This window comes from Cervus canadensis, chromosome 30, assembly GCF_019320065.1.
Source record: "Cervus canadensis isolate Bull #8, Minnesota chromosome 30, ASM1932006v1, whole genome shotgun sequence".
Classification (NCBI taxonomy): Eukaryota; Metazoa; Chordata; class Mammalia; order Artiodactyla; family Cervidae; genus Cervus; species Cervus canadensis.
The window spans coordinates 18,873,441-18,890,001 of record NC_057415.1 but is presented as its reverse complement, the minus strand read 5'-3'; the positions used below and the strand labels follow the sequence as shown (position 1 = coordinate 18,890,001).

The 16,561-nt window shown below is 40.1% G+C and overlaps 1 protein-coding gene across 1 annotated transcript in view; it reads right to left on the bottom strand.

The window, feature by feature from the left end:
- Positions 1-1,939: 1,939 nt before the first annotated feature.
- The window catches only part of SPTLC1 (serine palmitoyltransferase long chain base subunit 1), a 63,074-nt gene continuing 48,452 nt past the window's right edge, over positions 1,940-16,561 (bottom strand). The window contains exons 9-15 of the mRNA XM_043453258.1: positions 15,446-15,553; positions 13,165-13,260; positions 12,705-12,801; positions 11,416-11,470; positions 7,133-7,250; positions 4,967-5,040; positions 1,940-3,238 (exon numbers count right to left, since the gene is read on the bottom strand). Of these exons, the coding sequence (XP_043309193.1) occupies positions 3,145-3,238; positions 4,967-5,040; positions 7,133-7,250; positions 11,416-11,470; positions 12,705-12,801; positions 13,165-13,260; positions 15,446-15,553 (642 nt within the window). The 3' untranslated portion in view covers positions 1,940-3,144. The remainder of the gene's footprint in view (positions 3,239-4,966; positions 5,041-7,132; positions 7,251-11,415; positions 11,471-12,704; positions 12,802-13,164; positions 13,261-15,445; positions 15,554-16,561) is intronic.

Here is a 16,561-nt window from a genome sequence, read left to right as displayed (position 1 = left end):
TTCATCGAAAGAACATTTGAACACTGAGCAAATAGCTTCTAATATATTCAGAGTTGTGCAACCATCACCACAATCCTATCTTAGAACATCTCCTGCAAAGGTCCCCTGTGCTGATAAGTCATCAGTCAATCTCAACCTCACCCCCAGTTGCAGACAACCACTAACCACTTTTTATATCAGCTTTCTCTGGACATTGAATATGTATAGAATTACATAATTTCATGGTCGTCATCTGTTTTTTTCCCTTACCAAAAAAACTTTGAGACTTTTTCATGCTAACTTGTATTCCATTTTATGAATATACCACTTTCTGTTTATTCAATCATCAGCTGGCAGACATTTGGATTGATTTATGGCCACTATGAATAGTGCTTCCCAGGTGGTGCCAGTGGTTAAAAAAAAAAAAAAAACAAACCTGCCTGCCAATGCAGAAGATGTAAGAGATGCAGGTTTGATCCCTGGGTTGGGAAGATCCCCTGGAGGAGGGAATGGCTACCCATCCAGTACTCTTGCCTGGAAAATGAATGAACACAGGAACCTGGCAGGCTACAGTTCATAGGGTCACAAAGAGTTGGACATGACCAAAGTGACTGAGCATGCACACACGCATGGCAAGTTTATGTTAAATTGAAGAAGCCGCCAAACTGTTTTCCAAAAGTGTTGTGCCATTTTACCTTTCCACCAGCTATGTGTGGGGTTTCCAATTTTTCCATATCTTGCTGACATTTGGTATTATCTTTTTGATTATAGTCATTCTAGTGCGCGTGTAATGGTATCTCGTAGTTGTAATTTGCATTCGTCTGATGACCAATCAGACCAAATGTTTTCATGAGTTCAGATATTTGAATGTCTCTCTTGGTGAAATGTCTAGTCTTTCACCATTCTAAAATAATACTTTTTCATTTCTTATTTTGGAGTTGTGCTCTTTATATTCTTTATGGATACATATCTTTTCTTATATATGACTGGCAAATATTTTCTCACAGTCTGTGGCTTATCTTAAAGTCTTTCAAGCTGTCTTCTGAAGAGCAAATTAAACAAAAAAAAATTAATGAAGCTTAATTTACCTATCTTTCTTTTATGACTTATACTTTTGGTATTACATCTATGTTTGCCTAACCAAAGATTTGAAAGATTCCCTTCTGTGCTTTCTCTTAGAAGTTTTGTAGTTTTATCTTAATATTTAGGCCTATGGTCCATTTTTCCTAACCTGACTAAAAGTCCCACTTTTCCTGAGCTGGAGTCTCCTATAGACAAAAAGGAAGTAGTCATGTGTGGGCTTCTTCCTCCCCTGGGGGCAAGCGCTGAGTGGGAATCTGCTCCAAAAGCTTTCCAAGCTGCTCACCTAGTCACTGCCTTTCTAAACAGAGGACCACTGACAGAGCACTTCAGAACCCTCTCACTGTCTCGAAAACAGCAATTTGCAACCTGCTTTAGATTTGAGATATTGTTTCTCACCGTTTCACTTGTTTTATACAACTTTCTTGTTTCTAATAGATATTTTTTTGTGGTGTGTATTACTGGATTGTGGTCACTCTACAGCTTTAATTTAGACTTTGTTTTTGGTTCATGTTGATGTGTTTCAAGGATTGAAGTTAAATAATATGTGCTGCTCCATCATTTTTTTCCAGGAACTTCCAATAATTTTTTTAAAGTAGCAATAAAAATCTAGATATTGCAATCTTGACTTTGAAAGGTTACAATCTTAACCTGTTTATAAAAAGAACAGGTCTTGTATTTTTGTAGGCATAAGCAGCCAAGGCTTAAATCAGTATGAACCAATGAAATCTGATACTATATATTGAAGAAAGGCATTAAGGAATTAAACACCCCCGTAACACACATACACATTCACACACACAGACTACCACTCTAGGTCTGCAGAATTTAAAATTAAGAGACCATTCTGTTGAATATATTCCATATGCAAATAGACTGATTATCAGGAATGTAGATTTATTTAATTAAAAAACAAAACAGAACAGATTCATCCCCAAGAGTACTGTTATCTTTTAAAGCAGCAGCAATCACAAGGCACATATGTACAAAATACCTCAAGCAAAATAGAAACTAAACATTAAAAAATATATGTTATCTAAAAAGATGTTGAGGACCATTTGTTAATATGAACATATACTATAAAAATGATATTTTCAATATAATTTTATTCCTTTCCCTTTAACAAGAGATGGAATAATAATGTAATATCTATGCACTATCCTGTGGCACATATCACAAACATTTATATCACCCAACTTAGTCTGCTAAAGAAAAAAACAGATAGCTAAAGCACGGATTAAAGATTTTATTTTCAGTGCTTTCACATCTTTTTCAGATATCTGGATTCATTAAGCTGAAAAGAAATAAAGGTCTCATTTTCTTTAGCTTAGAAAAAGCCCATGGTTATATGTCCCTAGGCAAACCCACTATACAAAAAAGAATACATTCAAGATATTCTAAAATATCAAGGACATGATTTCTATTTTGGGATGATCACAGTAACCCTCTTCAGAAAAGAGATTAGAAGTCAACACAGAATAAATATAAAGGTCAATTATACTAAAATAAAATAGTATTTGATGTAAATTATTGCTCACTTAGGAAGTACAATGACTGTTCTCTGGTTAGGGATGCTAAGATTCAATGTTAGGAATGGTGCAACATCAGCATTTAGTGTATATAAAAATTCTTGGATTCAAATATATTATAATGAAAAGTTTATAATAATCACACAAAAGTGTTCCTTTATATATTAGCCACCACTGAGCTTCACATGACAAAGACTGAAAAAGATGTGGTTGGATTAGCTCTTCAGTACATTTTGTATCACATATGCTGAAGTGCCTCTAAGCTTTACCGGTGTAGACAATTTTGTCTAATTACTTAGACAAATAGTACTAAATAACACAATTTAAGTATCAGTTAGATGCTACCATTAGTTTTTCCTTTAAAAAAAAATTAGATTTTGGGTTTTTGGATGTTTTCCCTTAAAGAGTCACCAGCATCCATCTCGTGGTCACACAACACGTTGACATCCACACCGTCTAGAGACAGCTCATCGGGTAACTGCAAGGCACCCTCTGCTCGCTCGGCCAGGATTCTGAGGCCTGAGTGTTGCGTGCTGAGTGGACACCAGGCCCCAGACTAAAGCAGCACGGTCTGGGCCACCTCGCTGATCGTGGACGCAGCTTTCTCCAGCTCCTCTTCTGTTTGTTCCACTGTGACCACAACCCTAATGCTGAGAAACCATAAGGGACACAAAAGACAGTCAAATCAGAGTCTCCACAAAGGGTCAGCGGCCATCTGTTTTTGTGCATAAAGCTCTTCTACTGGAACATGGCCTACTGTCCACAGCCACTTTCTCCCTGCCCTGGCAGGGCTGAGCAGTTGTGGCAGGGGCCTTGTGTCCTGCGAACCGCAAGTACTGACTGCCACTTACAGGAGTGACTGTTCCTCCTGGACTGCTAGTGATCTGGTCAAGGTAACCTTGCAGTGGGGCTCTGCTGGGGCCGACAGGAAACTCTATGCTTTTAAATCTACCACTGCAGGTTCAAAGCAGGAAGTCAACACTTCTCAAATTAATGAGTCTGTGGTTGCTCACAATTTTAATTCAGTAAGTCATACAGAGTTCTACAATATTTTGATGCAAGGCAAAGGTTTTCAAGTTTTCAAGAAACTAAAGATAAGAAACATCAGCCTGACAGCTCAATGCTACCCCTGTGCCTCTTACTCTGCTCTGCAAATATCTGCATAAGCCATTGGACACGTATGTGCTGAGGTGGGCTGGGCTTGGAGTCCTGAGGGCACAAAATTAGGGTGGCCCCTGTCCTCATGAAACACAGGCTCACAACTCGGGATGGTGTGATTGGAACAGAGAGAGCAGGATTTTCAGGGTGCTTTCCATCTGCTGCCGGAACAATTTTCCAGAACCCAGCCTGTGCTCCACGTCTGCACGGTGCTCTGACTCCATGTGCTCTTCTGGGCCTTTCCCAGCCTCCCCCAGGCTCCCTCTCCATGGTTCCTCTCAAACCTGTGCTCTGGCCTCCCCTGATGCACCTGTAGCTCTCCATAACCCTGCATTCCCTGCTGGAAGGCCTCATGCGCACCCCAGCTTGTCTGATACACTCAATTTTCCTGGTTTGACTTAAGCATCACCTGCTCTGGAAGCCTGAGTCCCTCCCAGGCTAGCATTAACCATATCCTCCTCCTCTGTGACCTGTGTCATGACCTCGAACACTCAATGTTCTGTCCAACCTCCTTGGACTATGCTGTAAAGACTTAAGGGCAGAATAAGGATGTTTTGTTCCGTGAACACTGATTTTACTTATTTTTTTAAATTTATTTATTTTAATTGGAGGCTCATTACTTCACAATATTGTAGTGATTTTGCCATACACTGACATGAATCAGCCATGGGTGTACATGTGTTCCCCATCCTGAACCTCCCTCCCACCTCCCTATCCATTCAATGAAGACTGATTTTAAATCATGAGTCAAGGTACTTTCCACGGAGGGCTGCTCAAACCTCTCTCGATTTTCCCCACTGATGCTTTGTCTTTCCTTGGGAGTTTAATAAATGTTTGTCAGATTAAGTATCACACACAGTGCTTGGGCCAGAGGTGAGATGAAACCACCAACCAGACTGTGCCCTTCCCTGCAGGACTGTCTTCATGGCAGAAACAGCTGCCACAGCATGGTGGCAGGTTGTCGCCGATGGGAACCTGGGCTGTCCCAGTTCCATCTTGGGATCACAGATGTTTCATTTACTAGGGTCCTGAGGGATTTCCAGTTAAAATAGGAAAACATCTAGTTTAAGAACAACAGGTGATATACTATTTTTTAATGATACATATTCTTCCTTATCCGATGATAATCTTTCAGATAATTTCAAAACAATATATATTTCAAAAGAGCTTAAAGTAGTAAACAAAATGATGCCTCAGGTCATATTTTAAAGTCTACTAACCTCGGAGGAGGGAGGTACTTTTCTTCTTTCTCCAAGTAGCGTGCCTGAGTTAACGCGATGCCTCTGTCCATGCACTGCATGAAAAAGGAATATACCTGTGACCTGAACTGCAGATGTGCATGGGTGCAAAGTTGCTTCAGTCATGTCTGACTCTGTGCGACCCTACAGATTGTAGCCCGCCAGGCTCCTCTGTCCATGGGATTCTCCAGACAAGAATCCTGAAGTGGGTTGCTGTGCCCTCCTCCAGGGGATCTTCTCTACCTAGGGATCCAAACCACGTCTCTTGCCTCCTGCAGTGACAAGTGGGTTCTTTACCACTAACGCCACCTGGAAAGCCCAGACTGCAGACACTAGTCATTAAAACAGGAAGGTACACTGAAATGCCACCCTCAATAGAAGTTTTCATTCATTTTTCCAATTATAACTACCAGAAGACAAAATAACTACAAAGTCATCCTGAGCAACAGTGCCCTACAGAGCTTCCTGCAACGAGGGAGGTGTTCACTCTGCATGTTCACGGGCAGTCAGGGCCCCACGTGCCTTTCGGCCACTGTGAGACACGGCTAGTGCAACTGTGGCACTCAGCTCTGAGTGTGACTTAATTCAAACAGCCATAGGTAACTAGGGATTACCGTTTTAGGGCAAGCAGAGTTAGGACATGGGGAAACAGGACCAGCAAAGCCCTACAGGCTAACCAAGAGCTGGATTTAATAACGCCAGCAGAAACACTTCAGAAAGAAATTGCTCACAGGGAAATGAAAACCCACTCCAGTATTCTTGCTTGGAGAATACCATGGACAGAAGAGGCTGGTGGGCCACAGTCCACGGGGTCGCAAAGAGTCGGACACACCTGAGCAACTAACACTTTCAAATGCTAGCAACACCTTTGATTCCCAAGTGCTACACTTGGCCACGATGCTACCAGGCACAGAAAAGTCTGGTAGCACATATTTTTTGGACAGTTTTCCCATACATTAGCTATCTGTCAACAATGTTAAAAAATTAACTAATGCTATCAAAATAAAGAAAGCATAAAGTCAGACAAGGGTAATGATTTATAACAGTTTCTCTTTGGGGTGATGAATCACCCCAAAATTTGGAATCAGATACTGTTTCCTGCACAACCCTGTGAAGATACTGAAAACCACTCAACAGGATATTTTAAAGGGTGACTTTTACAGGTGAATTGCATTTAATCAGAGCAAGAGGTGCTGTAAAGGAGAGAACAGTCACGGCCAGCCTGGGGCAGCTATCAGCCTGAAGAGGAGCCACTCTGTAAGCTGTGAAGGCAGGTTTTCCTCTGCAAGGAAAAGATGGAAAACAACGGGAGGCAGTGACGTTTGCTAACTCTACACTCAGGAAGTGTACTTGGAAGAGTTAACTCCTTCTGCAACATCTGGACTGGCTCTGCTTCCTGGCTAGTTAAGAAACATTATACACCATAGCTCAGTTTGTAAAAAACGGTGTTTTGTCAAACAACTCAACAAAAACTTGGCAGAACCTCCTCTCAGTTCTACAAAGCTTAAAAAAGGGCTACGGTGTCATAATTCCCTTTTCTCTTTCAAATATGGAAAAGAAAAGGCAAAGAGGAACAAAGGGTTTTAAGATGGAAGCTGTGATGATGCAAAAACACTGTAAGAATTGCCTCTTCCTTCTTACAAATGCAGCTTTCACAGAGTATTTGTTCCCTCCTCCAGAGCGCCTGTTCTCTCCTCATTCGACTCTCAAGATGATTTCCCATAGACAGCCAGTGTCGGTCAGGCCCACAGATACTACTTAGGGATCTGTGAACTGTCCACAGGCTCACTTTTTCTGTTTGTTATGAGGATAAAGTATGTTAAGTACAGTATGGAGTCAACTGATTCACATGCCCTCTTCTGAGTCTCCCTCTGGAATAAAGTAGCAGTAAGACTAGCTGTTCCCACGAATGAGAAGAGGACAGAGGTGAGTCTGATCAGAACAGACACTCTGGCACCTAGACAAGGCCCACATCCCATGACACAAAGTGTGTGTGGAGAAACATTACTATCACCCTGACGCCTGGCAGCACAGACTCAGGGCAGGAGGCTCAGGAAGGAACTGTCAGGACAAGCAGGACAAGGAAGCAGAGTGAGTCTGTTTTCATTCGCAAATGCGTATGTATTCACCTAGGAACTGGATACTCACTTGAGTTACTATTTCCTGAAGCAGTTTAACATCTCTTTCTCGACACCCAGTGGTCTCTTCCAGTTGCAGGTGCAATGCTGGTGAAATAGACTCCCCCACTACTTTTAGTCCAGGAATGCTGAAAGGGAAACACACACAGAAGCATAAATCCCCTTCCAAGCTCAGGTTGTGCTTATGCTTGTGCTGAGCTGCTCAGTCAAGTTTGACTCTTTGTGACCCCATGAACAGGATATACTACCAGGCTCCTCTGTCCATGGGGATTCTCCAGGCAAGAATACTGGAGTGGGCTGCCATGCCCTCCTCAAGCTCAGGTTCCTCACATGTCAATAATCTTACGAAGTCTGCATTAATGAATGTAACAGAAACTTGGAACTTTCATGGGAAACATCACGTGATGGGATCCTAGATCTGACAAAGCAAGGTAAAAATCATGCTCCGGGCAGTGCTTCCCAGTCTAGGACACCCTGCAGCGCGGCTGGGAAGACGGTTCCCTGTCTGGAGGGTCCCCCTGGGTTCACATTTCACAGAGAACACGTACATCATCTCCAGCCTCCCACCAGGTGGTCTACATGCCTCACCCAGCTTGGCTGGGACCACCCCTGCCTCAGTGGGACCCTCACAGGTCCCACTCGGGTCGTGGGCCTTGGTCTTGCAGTTTCCTCTCCTCATCGATTCTTCCCCGTTCTACTGCTAGTGCCAGACACACCTGGTCCCGGTCCACTGTCAATTCCCTGAGGGCCTCCCTCATCACCCACTTTAGGAAAGCACCTTCATTTTCTATTATTTTGTTTTTTTCATGGACAACTTATTATAATTGATAATGTGGCTTCCTTATTCTCTAAATCTTTAGTTCATAAATTATAGGAATGACTTCTGACATTGAAATTTTATATTTTGACCACCAGCAATGTTCAGGTTGTAAAGCTGCCTTCTTGGGTGCATGTTTTACTTGACTTACAATTATTTTCTTCTTTCTTAGGATTAACAGCACAGAAACCTGCTCTTTCTCAAGGAGAAAAAGAGATTTCTTTAGGGGTGAAAGTCTGTATTTTCAAATGATTATTACAGATGTTATGAGAACTGCAGGCCATATTACTTAGTCAGGAATGGTATGATTTTTGACCTATCTCGAGGGACACAAACCGTAATATACGCTATTTGAAACTGGGCTAAACATTTTAGATTGCTTTCATTTAATGTGCTTTACTTGGAAAGATCTGCTTTGCCCTTAGACTAAAATGAACACAAAAAGCACTTGGTAGCATATTCAATTCCTCAAATGTTTTTAGGACTCACCACGCTTTTCCTGAATGACTACTTGTGCCAAACAGCACGTAAGGTGGGGAGGCTAAGATCACCTGCCTTTCAAGCCACCGTTGAACATCATTAATTTATGTCTACCTTCTTTACATGTAATACATCATGCTAATACATCTCTCAATACACCAGGCTGCAGATTTGAATGGAACCTTAGATTTTAGGACTTCTAGAATACTGGGAAACCTTATAGATCAGTTGTTTTACTAATTATTAAGCAATATACTTTCAAAACCCATTTCCTAGATGAATTTTGAATGTGTTAAACCTTATACAAAGAAGTATCAATTATTTTAGGTCATATACTCTCAAACAGAACTGAAAATATTACTTTTCAAATAGCATCTCCTATGAATAAAATGGCCTGGATTTTCCTTGTTAACAACAAGGCACCTAAAAGCCCAATCAAGGTTATTATTTGATCAAATGGGCTCATTTCACATGTTGGGTGGAGCAAGCTGGTGGGAGAGGAATGAAACAAAATGCCCTCTTTCTGGCTGCCTGGATACTGATGCATTAAAGTTTAACTAAAACCAATGGACAGAGTTATAACTCGAGTTTAGAAACTTAGACGTTGTGTTTCAGAGCCTATTATACTTAAAAAGTCTTTTTGGAGACCTTATTATCTACCATATTTTTTTACCAAATGGAAATCCTACACACTGACCTAAGTCCCAGGGACAGAACAATCAACAATTCAGACACGGTCTATCATGTGCTTACTGTGGGGAGAGCACTGGGCATGAATAACTATCTGTCAGAATTTAAGGACTTCAAGATTCCAGCAAGGACTCAAACTAGCAGAGACCATTGACTTCCTCTCCCAAATGCAGCCTCAGAGATGACAGATGCAAATCTCTGATTAGAAGAGATTAAAAAAATTACTTAGAACTGAATGTTGGAAATACTGCCTTTGAAAATGTTCATCTTTAAGATATTTACTGGAAAATAATAAAACCAATAAGCTAAATGTAAAAAGCTAAAAGAATAAAATAAAAATTCAATGAAACAAGGAAGGTAGAAAAATAAGGGGAAAAAAGATCAATCAAAGAAAACAAAATCAAACTTAAAAAAATGTGCTGGGCAAAAATCCTGGAAAAATATCATAAAAGGAAAAATGACAGAAACAGAAAATAAAAGGAGAAAATAATATACACACACGAAAGATAATCATAGACTACATGCCCAACCCAAAGGCCCCAACTCCAGAGAGTCTGACAGAAAAGTCTTGCTCAACTCTGAATAAATAAATCATCAAGCCTGGTCTTATACAGTAGCTCCATAATGCAAGACAGTAGAAAAACTGTCGATCATTTGAGGCTACCATAACACTGATTCCTAGGTTACGTAAGGCTGTTGGAACCAAAGACTGTAGGCCCATTTAAATCACAAATATGGATACAAAAATTCAAAATTTTAAAAGTGAAGAAAAATATACTATAATCTAGTAGGGGTTTACTCAGGAATACAAGGATGTTTTAACATCAAAAAATACAGTCATCCCTGTTAGTAACAGGCACATGCTGGGTAACGTGCAGGAGCCGAGGTGGGTTTCAGTAGCTCTAAGTGTGCATGAGAGGTGAGGGTGTGGAGAAGACTCAACAGTGGGAAAAAGGCTGACCACAAAGAGAGCAGAGCCACGGGCTAGTTGCCGGAAGCAAGTGTGGGGTCCTGGGAAGGAAAAATTTAAGACAAGACGGGGCAGAGCTAATCAAATGACTCAGGAAATGGGAGAGACTGCAGAGAAAGGAGCGGAGCCAATCAAAGGCACTCAGTTTTAAGAAAGAAGAGCTATGATGGATGGATGAACACTTCTCTGGCTATAACACGAGGGAAGACTGGCTTGGATACCGGCAGGTGTACAAGTTTGTGAGGGAAAATGAAGGAGTTCCCAAGTGAAAGCATGAGGCAAGGCTGTCAGCTAAAAATGGGTGGAGTGAGACAGAGGGTGAGGGATTTTAGAGAGAAGTGTGAAAGAGCTGGGAAAAATGGAGGACTGGACTTAAACATATCAACACTGCTAGACAGAATAAAGGGCATATGAGGCATGTGTTTACGAACTGGCAGTGACTCCAAGGTGCTGGGCTGAGCAGGTTTATTAATATTTCATAAACCAATGTAACTGGAAATAATAACAACAATATCTCTCTACCATAAATCATGCAAGAACTTTTGCTATGATCGTAAAGTTAGATCCAGACTTTAATTATTTCTGCCCCTATATTATCTGGAACATCTGTGACCTGCTTATTTATTAACTGTCTTTTTCTTTTAGAAAAGTTTCTAGGTTCCATATCTGGGAATAGGGATAGGACTTCCATGACTGAGAAGGCAGGTTTCACCTTGGAAAGGCAAAAAGAAACACCACAGGCAAGGTGAGTTAATTTTCTATAAGAGCCTGAGGATGTCACCAGCCTCAATTTTTCCCTCCTCAATTCTCAAGGAATTTTACAGAACTACTCTTGTATAGTTAATAAAAATAAACAGAATACACATAAGGTTCACTTCATTTTCACTAGTTTAAGTAATTTAAAATAAAACAGTAATTTTCTAAAAAGTAACATGGACAGTATGAACCCACCATCATCTAATTACGTCCTTCTATCCCTACAGATGTGCAGAGATTCTCCAACGTTTATCAGTTATTTTGGGGGGGTCATATGTTCTGTTGTTATTTTTCATCTTTATCTTTTGTACTGCTGTAATTATTTTACTAACAAGCTTGTTATCATTTTTAGAAAAACAAAGCTATGATTCTTTAAAACAATGGCAAATGGATGTTCTGGATTCACACAAAGAGAAATTTGAATGAACTGTGTTTTTGGTTTCGTTGTTGCAATTTAGTCCAACTGATCCAGCCTATTAAATGCACTCAAAACCAAAGAGGTGACATTCAAAAATTTTCATGAGTTGTTTGAATGTGGTGAAGATAAACTTTGAGTTGGTTGAAAAGATATAAAACTCACCCTTGTAAAGCTTTATGAATTCGTTTGCACTTTTCCTTCAACACTGCAAAAATACCTGAATGAAACAAATACATTTGATAGTACATTTGGAAAACTTGCTATTACTAATCTAAAAATGTTTTTAAAGACCCAGTTCATCAATTTATTTTAATTAATTTATTTTACTTTTGGCTATGCCGTGTGGCATGCAGGATATTAATTCCCCAACCAGGGATCAAAATCATGCCCCTGCAGTGACAGCAGAGTCTTAACCACTGGACACCAAGGAAGTCCCCAGTTCATCAATTTCAATCGCTGCAAATCCTTCTGCCTACTAACTCCTACTGCTGGTAACTCCTCTGAAGGTCCCCAACTTTCATCTCTGGCACATCTAGATGGCACCTTCTCATCCCACTTTCAGTAAAATCTGGGAGGTTTTCAACAACAAAACAATGGCTCTTTTTCTTACCAAGATTCTATAAATTATCTGGCTAAGAATAAAAGGGTACAAATCTGATTTCTGGACCCTAAAGACTTTGGGAAAACACAGACACTGTTGTTAATGTTTATGATCTCTTTCTTGATACTTTTGCTTTCTTTTAAGGAAATTTCACAAGCTGAAATATCTGAGGAGATGAGAGTAGTGGGCTATCTGACAAGCAAGTATATGAATATGCACAGAGAAACATTCACTTTTCTGATTCTCTGAATTAAAAAAATCAATGCTGAAACTTTAGAAATTTAGAAAATTTAAACTTTACAAAACCCAGGCCTGCTCTTGCATTTGTGTTTTATCCCTTAGTGAGGTGTTATCACAACCTAGAATCACATTTTAAATTGAGTCACCTGCCCATTAAGCAAGCTTTAATGGTTGGTAAACTAGTTTGACTTTGGTACCAACTCATGGTTCAAAGGCTGAAGGGGAAAACCAGACAATAGCTATAAAATTATATGTACAAAAATTAGCATACTTCAGCAAATTTCTCAAATAAATAAATAAATAAATAAACTAAACAGTAACTGGCTCAGAGGTAACCCTCCTGTTTCTGGCATCTTTGCCCACCAAAGGAGCCAGCTCTGCTGTGGCTCTGGCTTTATCTCCAGAAACGAGAGAGGATTTATACCAAAACCCTGGGGCAGTGACAACTTCTTCACCACCATTCTTCCCACAGGTTGCCAGATAATCTAATTCTGAGCCAGAGCTTTGTCTAGGAAATAATTCCCTCCAACCAATTTTTCAAAAAAGCAAACCAGGAGCATGGCTAACATAACCTGTGGTACCTTTGATTTCCTGGGATTAAAGGTTATACCTGGATTCTCTTCCATGATGTTGAGAGCCTCAATCGCAGCAGCAGCTAACAGGGGAGGTAAGGAAGCTGAAAAGCAGTATCCCTGGCCAGAAAGTCGCTGAAAAGAAACAAACAAGTTACAAAGCATACATTTGGTGGGGGGTGGGGGAGACAGAGAGGCTAAAAAATCTAAAGGCACTAAATCTCCGTACCACCTACCAAATAGTGTGTACAACTGCTAAGGTGGTAAAACCCAGGCATGTACAGACGTTATCATGTAACAAAAACAAAACCTTTTTTTAAAAAAGGGAAACAATTTCTAAATGTAAATATTTTGAGTGATTCTTTAAGAAATCTATTTCTAAATAAAAACTGTATGATAAACTAAGAATGAAATTTTGTAAAAACAGTTACATGTTTGGGTGATTCAAATGGAGCAGTAAGTTTCAGTTTTTGCTCTTTGTTTTTAAAAAGAACCCACCTGATGGTCAATCACGAAAGACCTGCCACAGCAGAAACCCCCAATAGAAGCAAGTGAATTCTCCATGTTGGCACTGATAAGATCAATATCATCAATCTGCCAGAAAAGAGGGACAGTGGGAGTTACTTCTCAATTTAAAGAAAAGGAAAAAAAAAAAAAGGCCACTGTCAAGCTTAGAGACAAAATTTCAGCAGTGATGATGTCAACATCTGTGAAAATAAAGGATAAGCCATACAAAATCAATTGTTAAAAGGACTGTTGTTTCACAACCCACCTCTGAAAGTGTCTCATTTTATATATACTTTTCTGCCATTTCGTCATGCACTGACAATTTATTCAGAGGATAAAAGATGAAATCTAAAGCTGTTTGATACTAAACATATTCAGAGGCACAAGATAAGATCATTCCTTGCTAAAACAGTGGTCTCAGCTGGCCTTCTCCATAGAAGGTACTTGAGAGAAACAAAAAGGAATCTTTTGAGCATTTTTGCAATGTGTACTACATTCATCTCTTCCACCTTTCCTAAAACGAAATCAATTTATTCAAACATGAAGGCAATAGGTTCTTTGAACAAATGAACCAATTTGGGCATGGATAAACCTAATGTGCCCAGTGGACTCCTGAATACCCACCACCTGTTCAACTGCTCAGCACTCCTTGGGTCCTCATGTTCTGCTCCAGCCCCCAGCACCAAGTTCCATCCTGTGTACGACAGCCATTCAGTAACTACTCACTGGTGGCCCTAATAACTGGTCAGATCACATATGGTGCTATTCTAAGTGTTCCAGAGATCCAACAAGGAAACCTGCACCCTCTTATTCTTCTTTATCCTTTCCTTATGAAAAATTTCAAACATATATGAAAGTATACAGGATTACCACCAGATTCCATAATTATCAACTTATGGACAAACCTGTTCTATGAACAGCCCCCTACTGCCCTCTTCATTTCTTTGGAGCAAATTTCAGACTTAACTTGTTTTCATTCATAAATATTTCAGTGAGCATTTCTAAAAGATATGCACCCTTTCAGAAACATTATCAAATTAAAAAAATGAAAAATTTCTTAATGTCAAACACTGAGGGTTCAAGTACCTCTGTTTCACAAACCTTGTTTTCCACAGTATCTGTATGAATCAGGATCCAAATAAAGCCCACACATGCTGTCCTTTTACTCACACTCTTATAAACAGTATCTCTGAGACAACTGCTAAAAGCAGTCAGAAAACCACAACAGTGAAGTTAGATGGCGCTTTTATCTTCTTTAAAACCTTCATGTCTTAAAAGCTGCTCTGGTCTACATTTTACTTGAACTACATTTCCATTTTTCTTAAATTCTTTAGGGCATTTAGTTGCCAAATGTCAGTCTGTCTCTGAGGAACATGCTTCAGTCAACTTTCTGTGGTATTCATTCTGCTTCACATTTTTCTCTAGTTCTGTATGGGTAGAGGGATGCAAATATAACTGAAGGTGATTTTATGTTTCATACGTTCAACTTTTTAACACAAGTTGTGAACATTTTTATACACAAGATTTGGAGAAAAGCTTCTTTAACTTGACCACACAGTGGAGGGCAAGGACAGGCTATGGCAGTGGTGAATGAAGACAGGCTACAGCAGCGGTGAGCGAGGACAGATTACACAGCGGTGGGCGAGGGCAGGCTATGCAGTGGTGAGTGGTGACAGGTTGTGCAGATGGGCCCACGCTGCTTCTCCTTCCTGAAGATCTAGGCACTCACACCACCAACGGTGGGGCTAACTGAAGCTTATTTTCCTTCAGCAAAAGAAAAACATGACATGCTCCTGTTGTCTGGGACCTTATGGGGCTTTTCTGTGAATCCCATGTTGGTAGTGTTTCTGATATTGTACATATAAAAATCATCCCCATACATACATGTTACACAGAATATATAATTCTAAATGTTAGAAAGGACATCTTTTCACTGCTATAATAAATATTTTCTAAGGACAACTTGAGGAATCCTTACTGATTTTAAGGGAAACAAAGGTAAATTTAACTGTTTCTAGAGAAGAGATACTGAAGGCTGGGATCAAATGCCACCTTGTAAACAGAACACCATTCTGGGATTAGCCACTCTGAGTTCACAGATTTCAAGGGAAGACGGGGCCTCTGGTGTGGCTGAGCCGTCCTCCACGGGCCCAGTGAAGTGTTGCACGTGCACGCTGATGAGGAGCGCTGTCTTCTATCCATGAAACCTGCCCAGCAGGATGGAACTGCATGGTTACTATGTGAGGAAATGTTCCAAAAAAGGAGAGCTTACATTGATTCCAAAATGTTCCGTGACTCCTCGGCCATGCTCTCCCAGGACTCCAAATGAAAGGCTTTCCTCCAGAAAGATTCTTGCTTTATATTTATATTTTAACTTAACCTATGTGGTAAATAAACACAACTTTAAAATACTGATGATTAGCAGTGCACAGAACATGTGGGTAAGAACAAAATTAAACCTAAAATTAAAAGGAAAAAAACGTACAGTTGATCCTCAGTACTGGTGTATTCATATTTGTGAAACTGCCAACTCGCTAAAATTTGTGACCCCAAATTAATACTTAAGGCACACTTGCACAGTGGTGAAAACTGTGAGTCACCTGTAACACACTTTCCAGCCGAGCAAACAGGCTACTGCTTCAGCTCATATGGTGAAAAAGTGTCTTCTTCACGTCCTGTTTACTACCCCATTTTTCACATTTTGTGCTTTTTGTTGGTGATTTTGTTATTTAAAATGGACCCCTAGCACAGTGCTGAAGTCTTGTCTAGTGTTCCTAAGTGCAAGAAGGCTATGATGTGCCTTATGAAAAAAAAATGTGTCTTACATAAGCATTATTCAGGCCAGAGTTATAGTACTACTGGCCATGAGTTCAATGTGAACAGATCAACAATATATATTAAATCAGGTGTCTTTTAACACAAACACATATAAAACAAGGTTATGTCCTGAGCCATGGATGAAAACATTATGATGAGAGGTCTGTGGTAAACTAGCTCTGTATTTGTCCTAGGAGCAAAAGTGTAGTATTCGATAACTCGGTATTGGCAGCAAAGTAAACACACCCACAGGCTTCCCTGGTGGCTCAGACAGTAAAGAATCTGCCTGTAACGCAGGAGACCCGGGTTTGATCCTTGGGTCGGGAAGATTCCCTGGAGAAGGCAATGGCAACCCACTCCAGTATTCTTGCCTAGAGTACTCCACAGACAGAGAAGCCCGGCTAGCTACAGTTCATGAGGTTGCAAATGACTGATAGACTAACACACACACACTCTTCATAGATCAGAACTGTCATGAATAACGAAAATAACGAAATTTGGATGTTCTAAAATGACTCAATTTAACTCAAATAATACAGACAGCACAATGTCAATTTTTAAAAAAGGAACT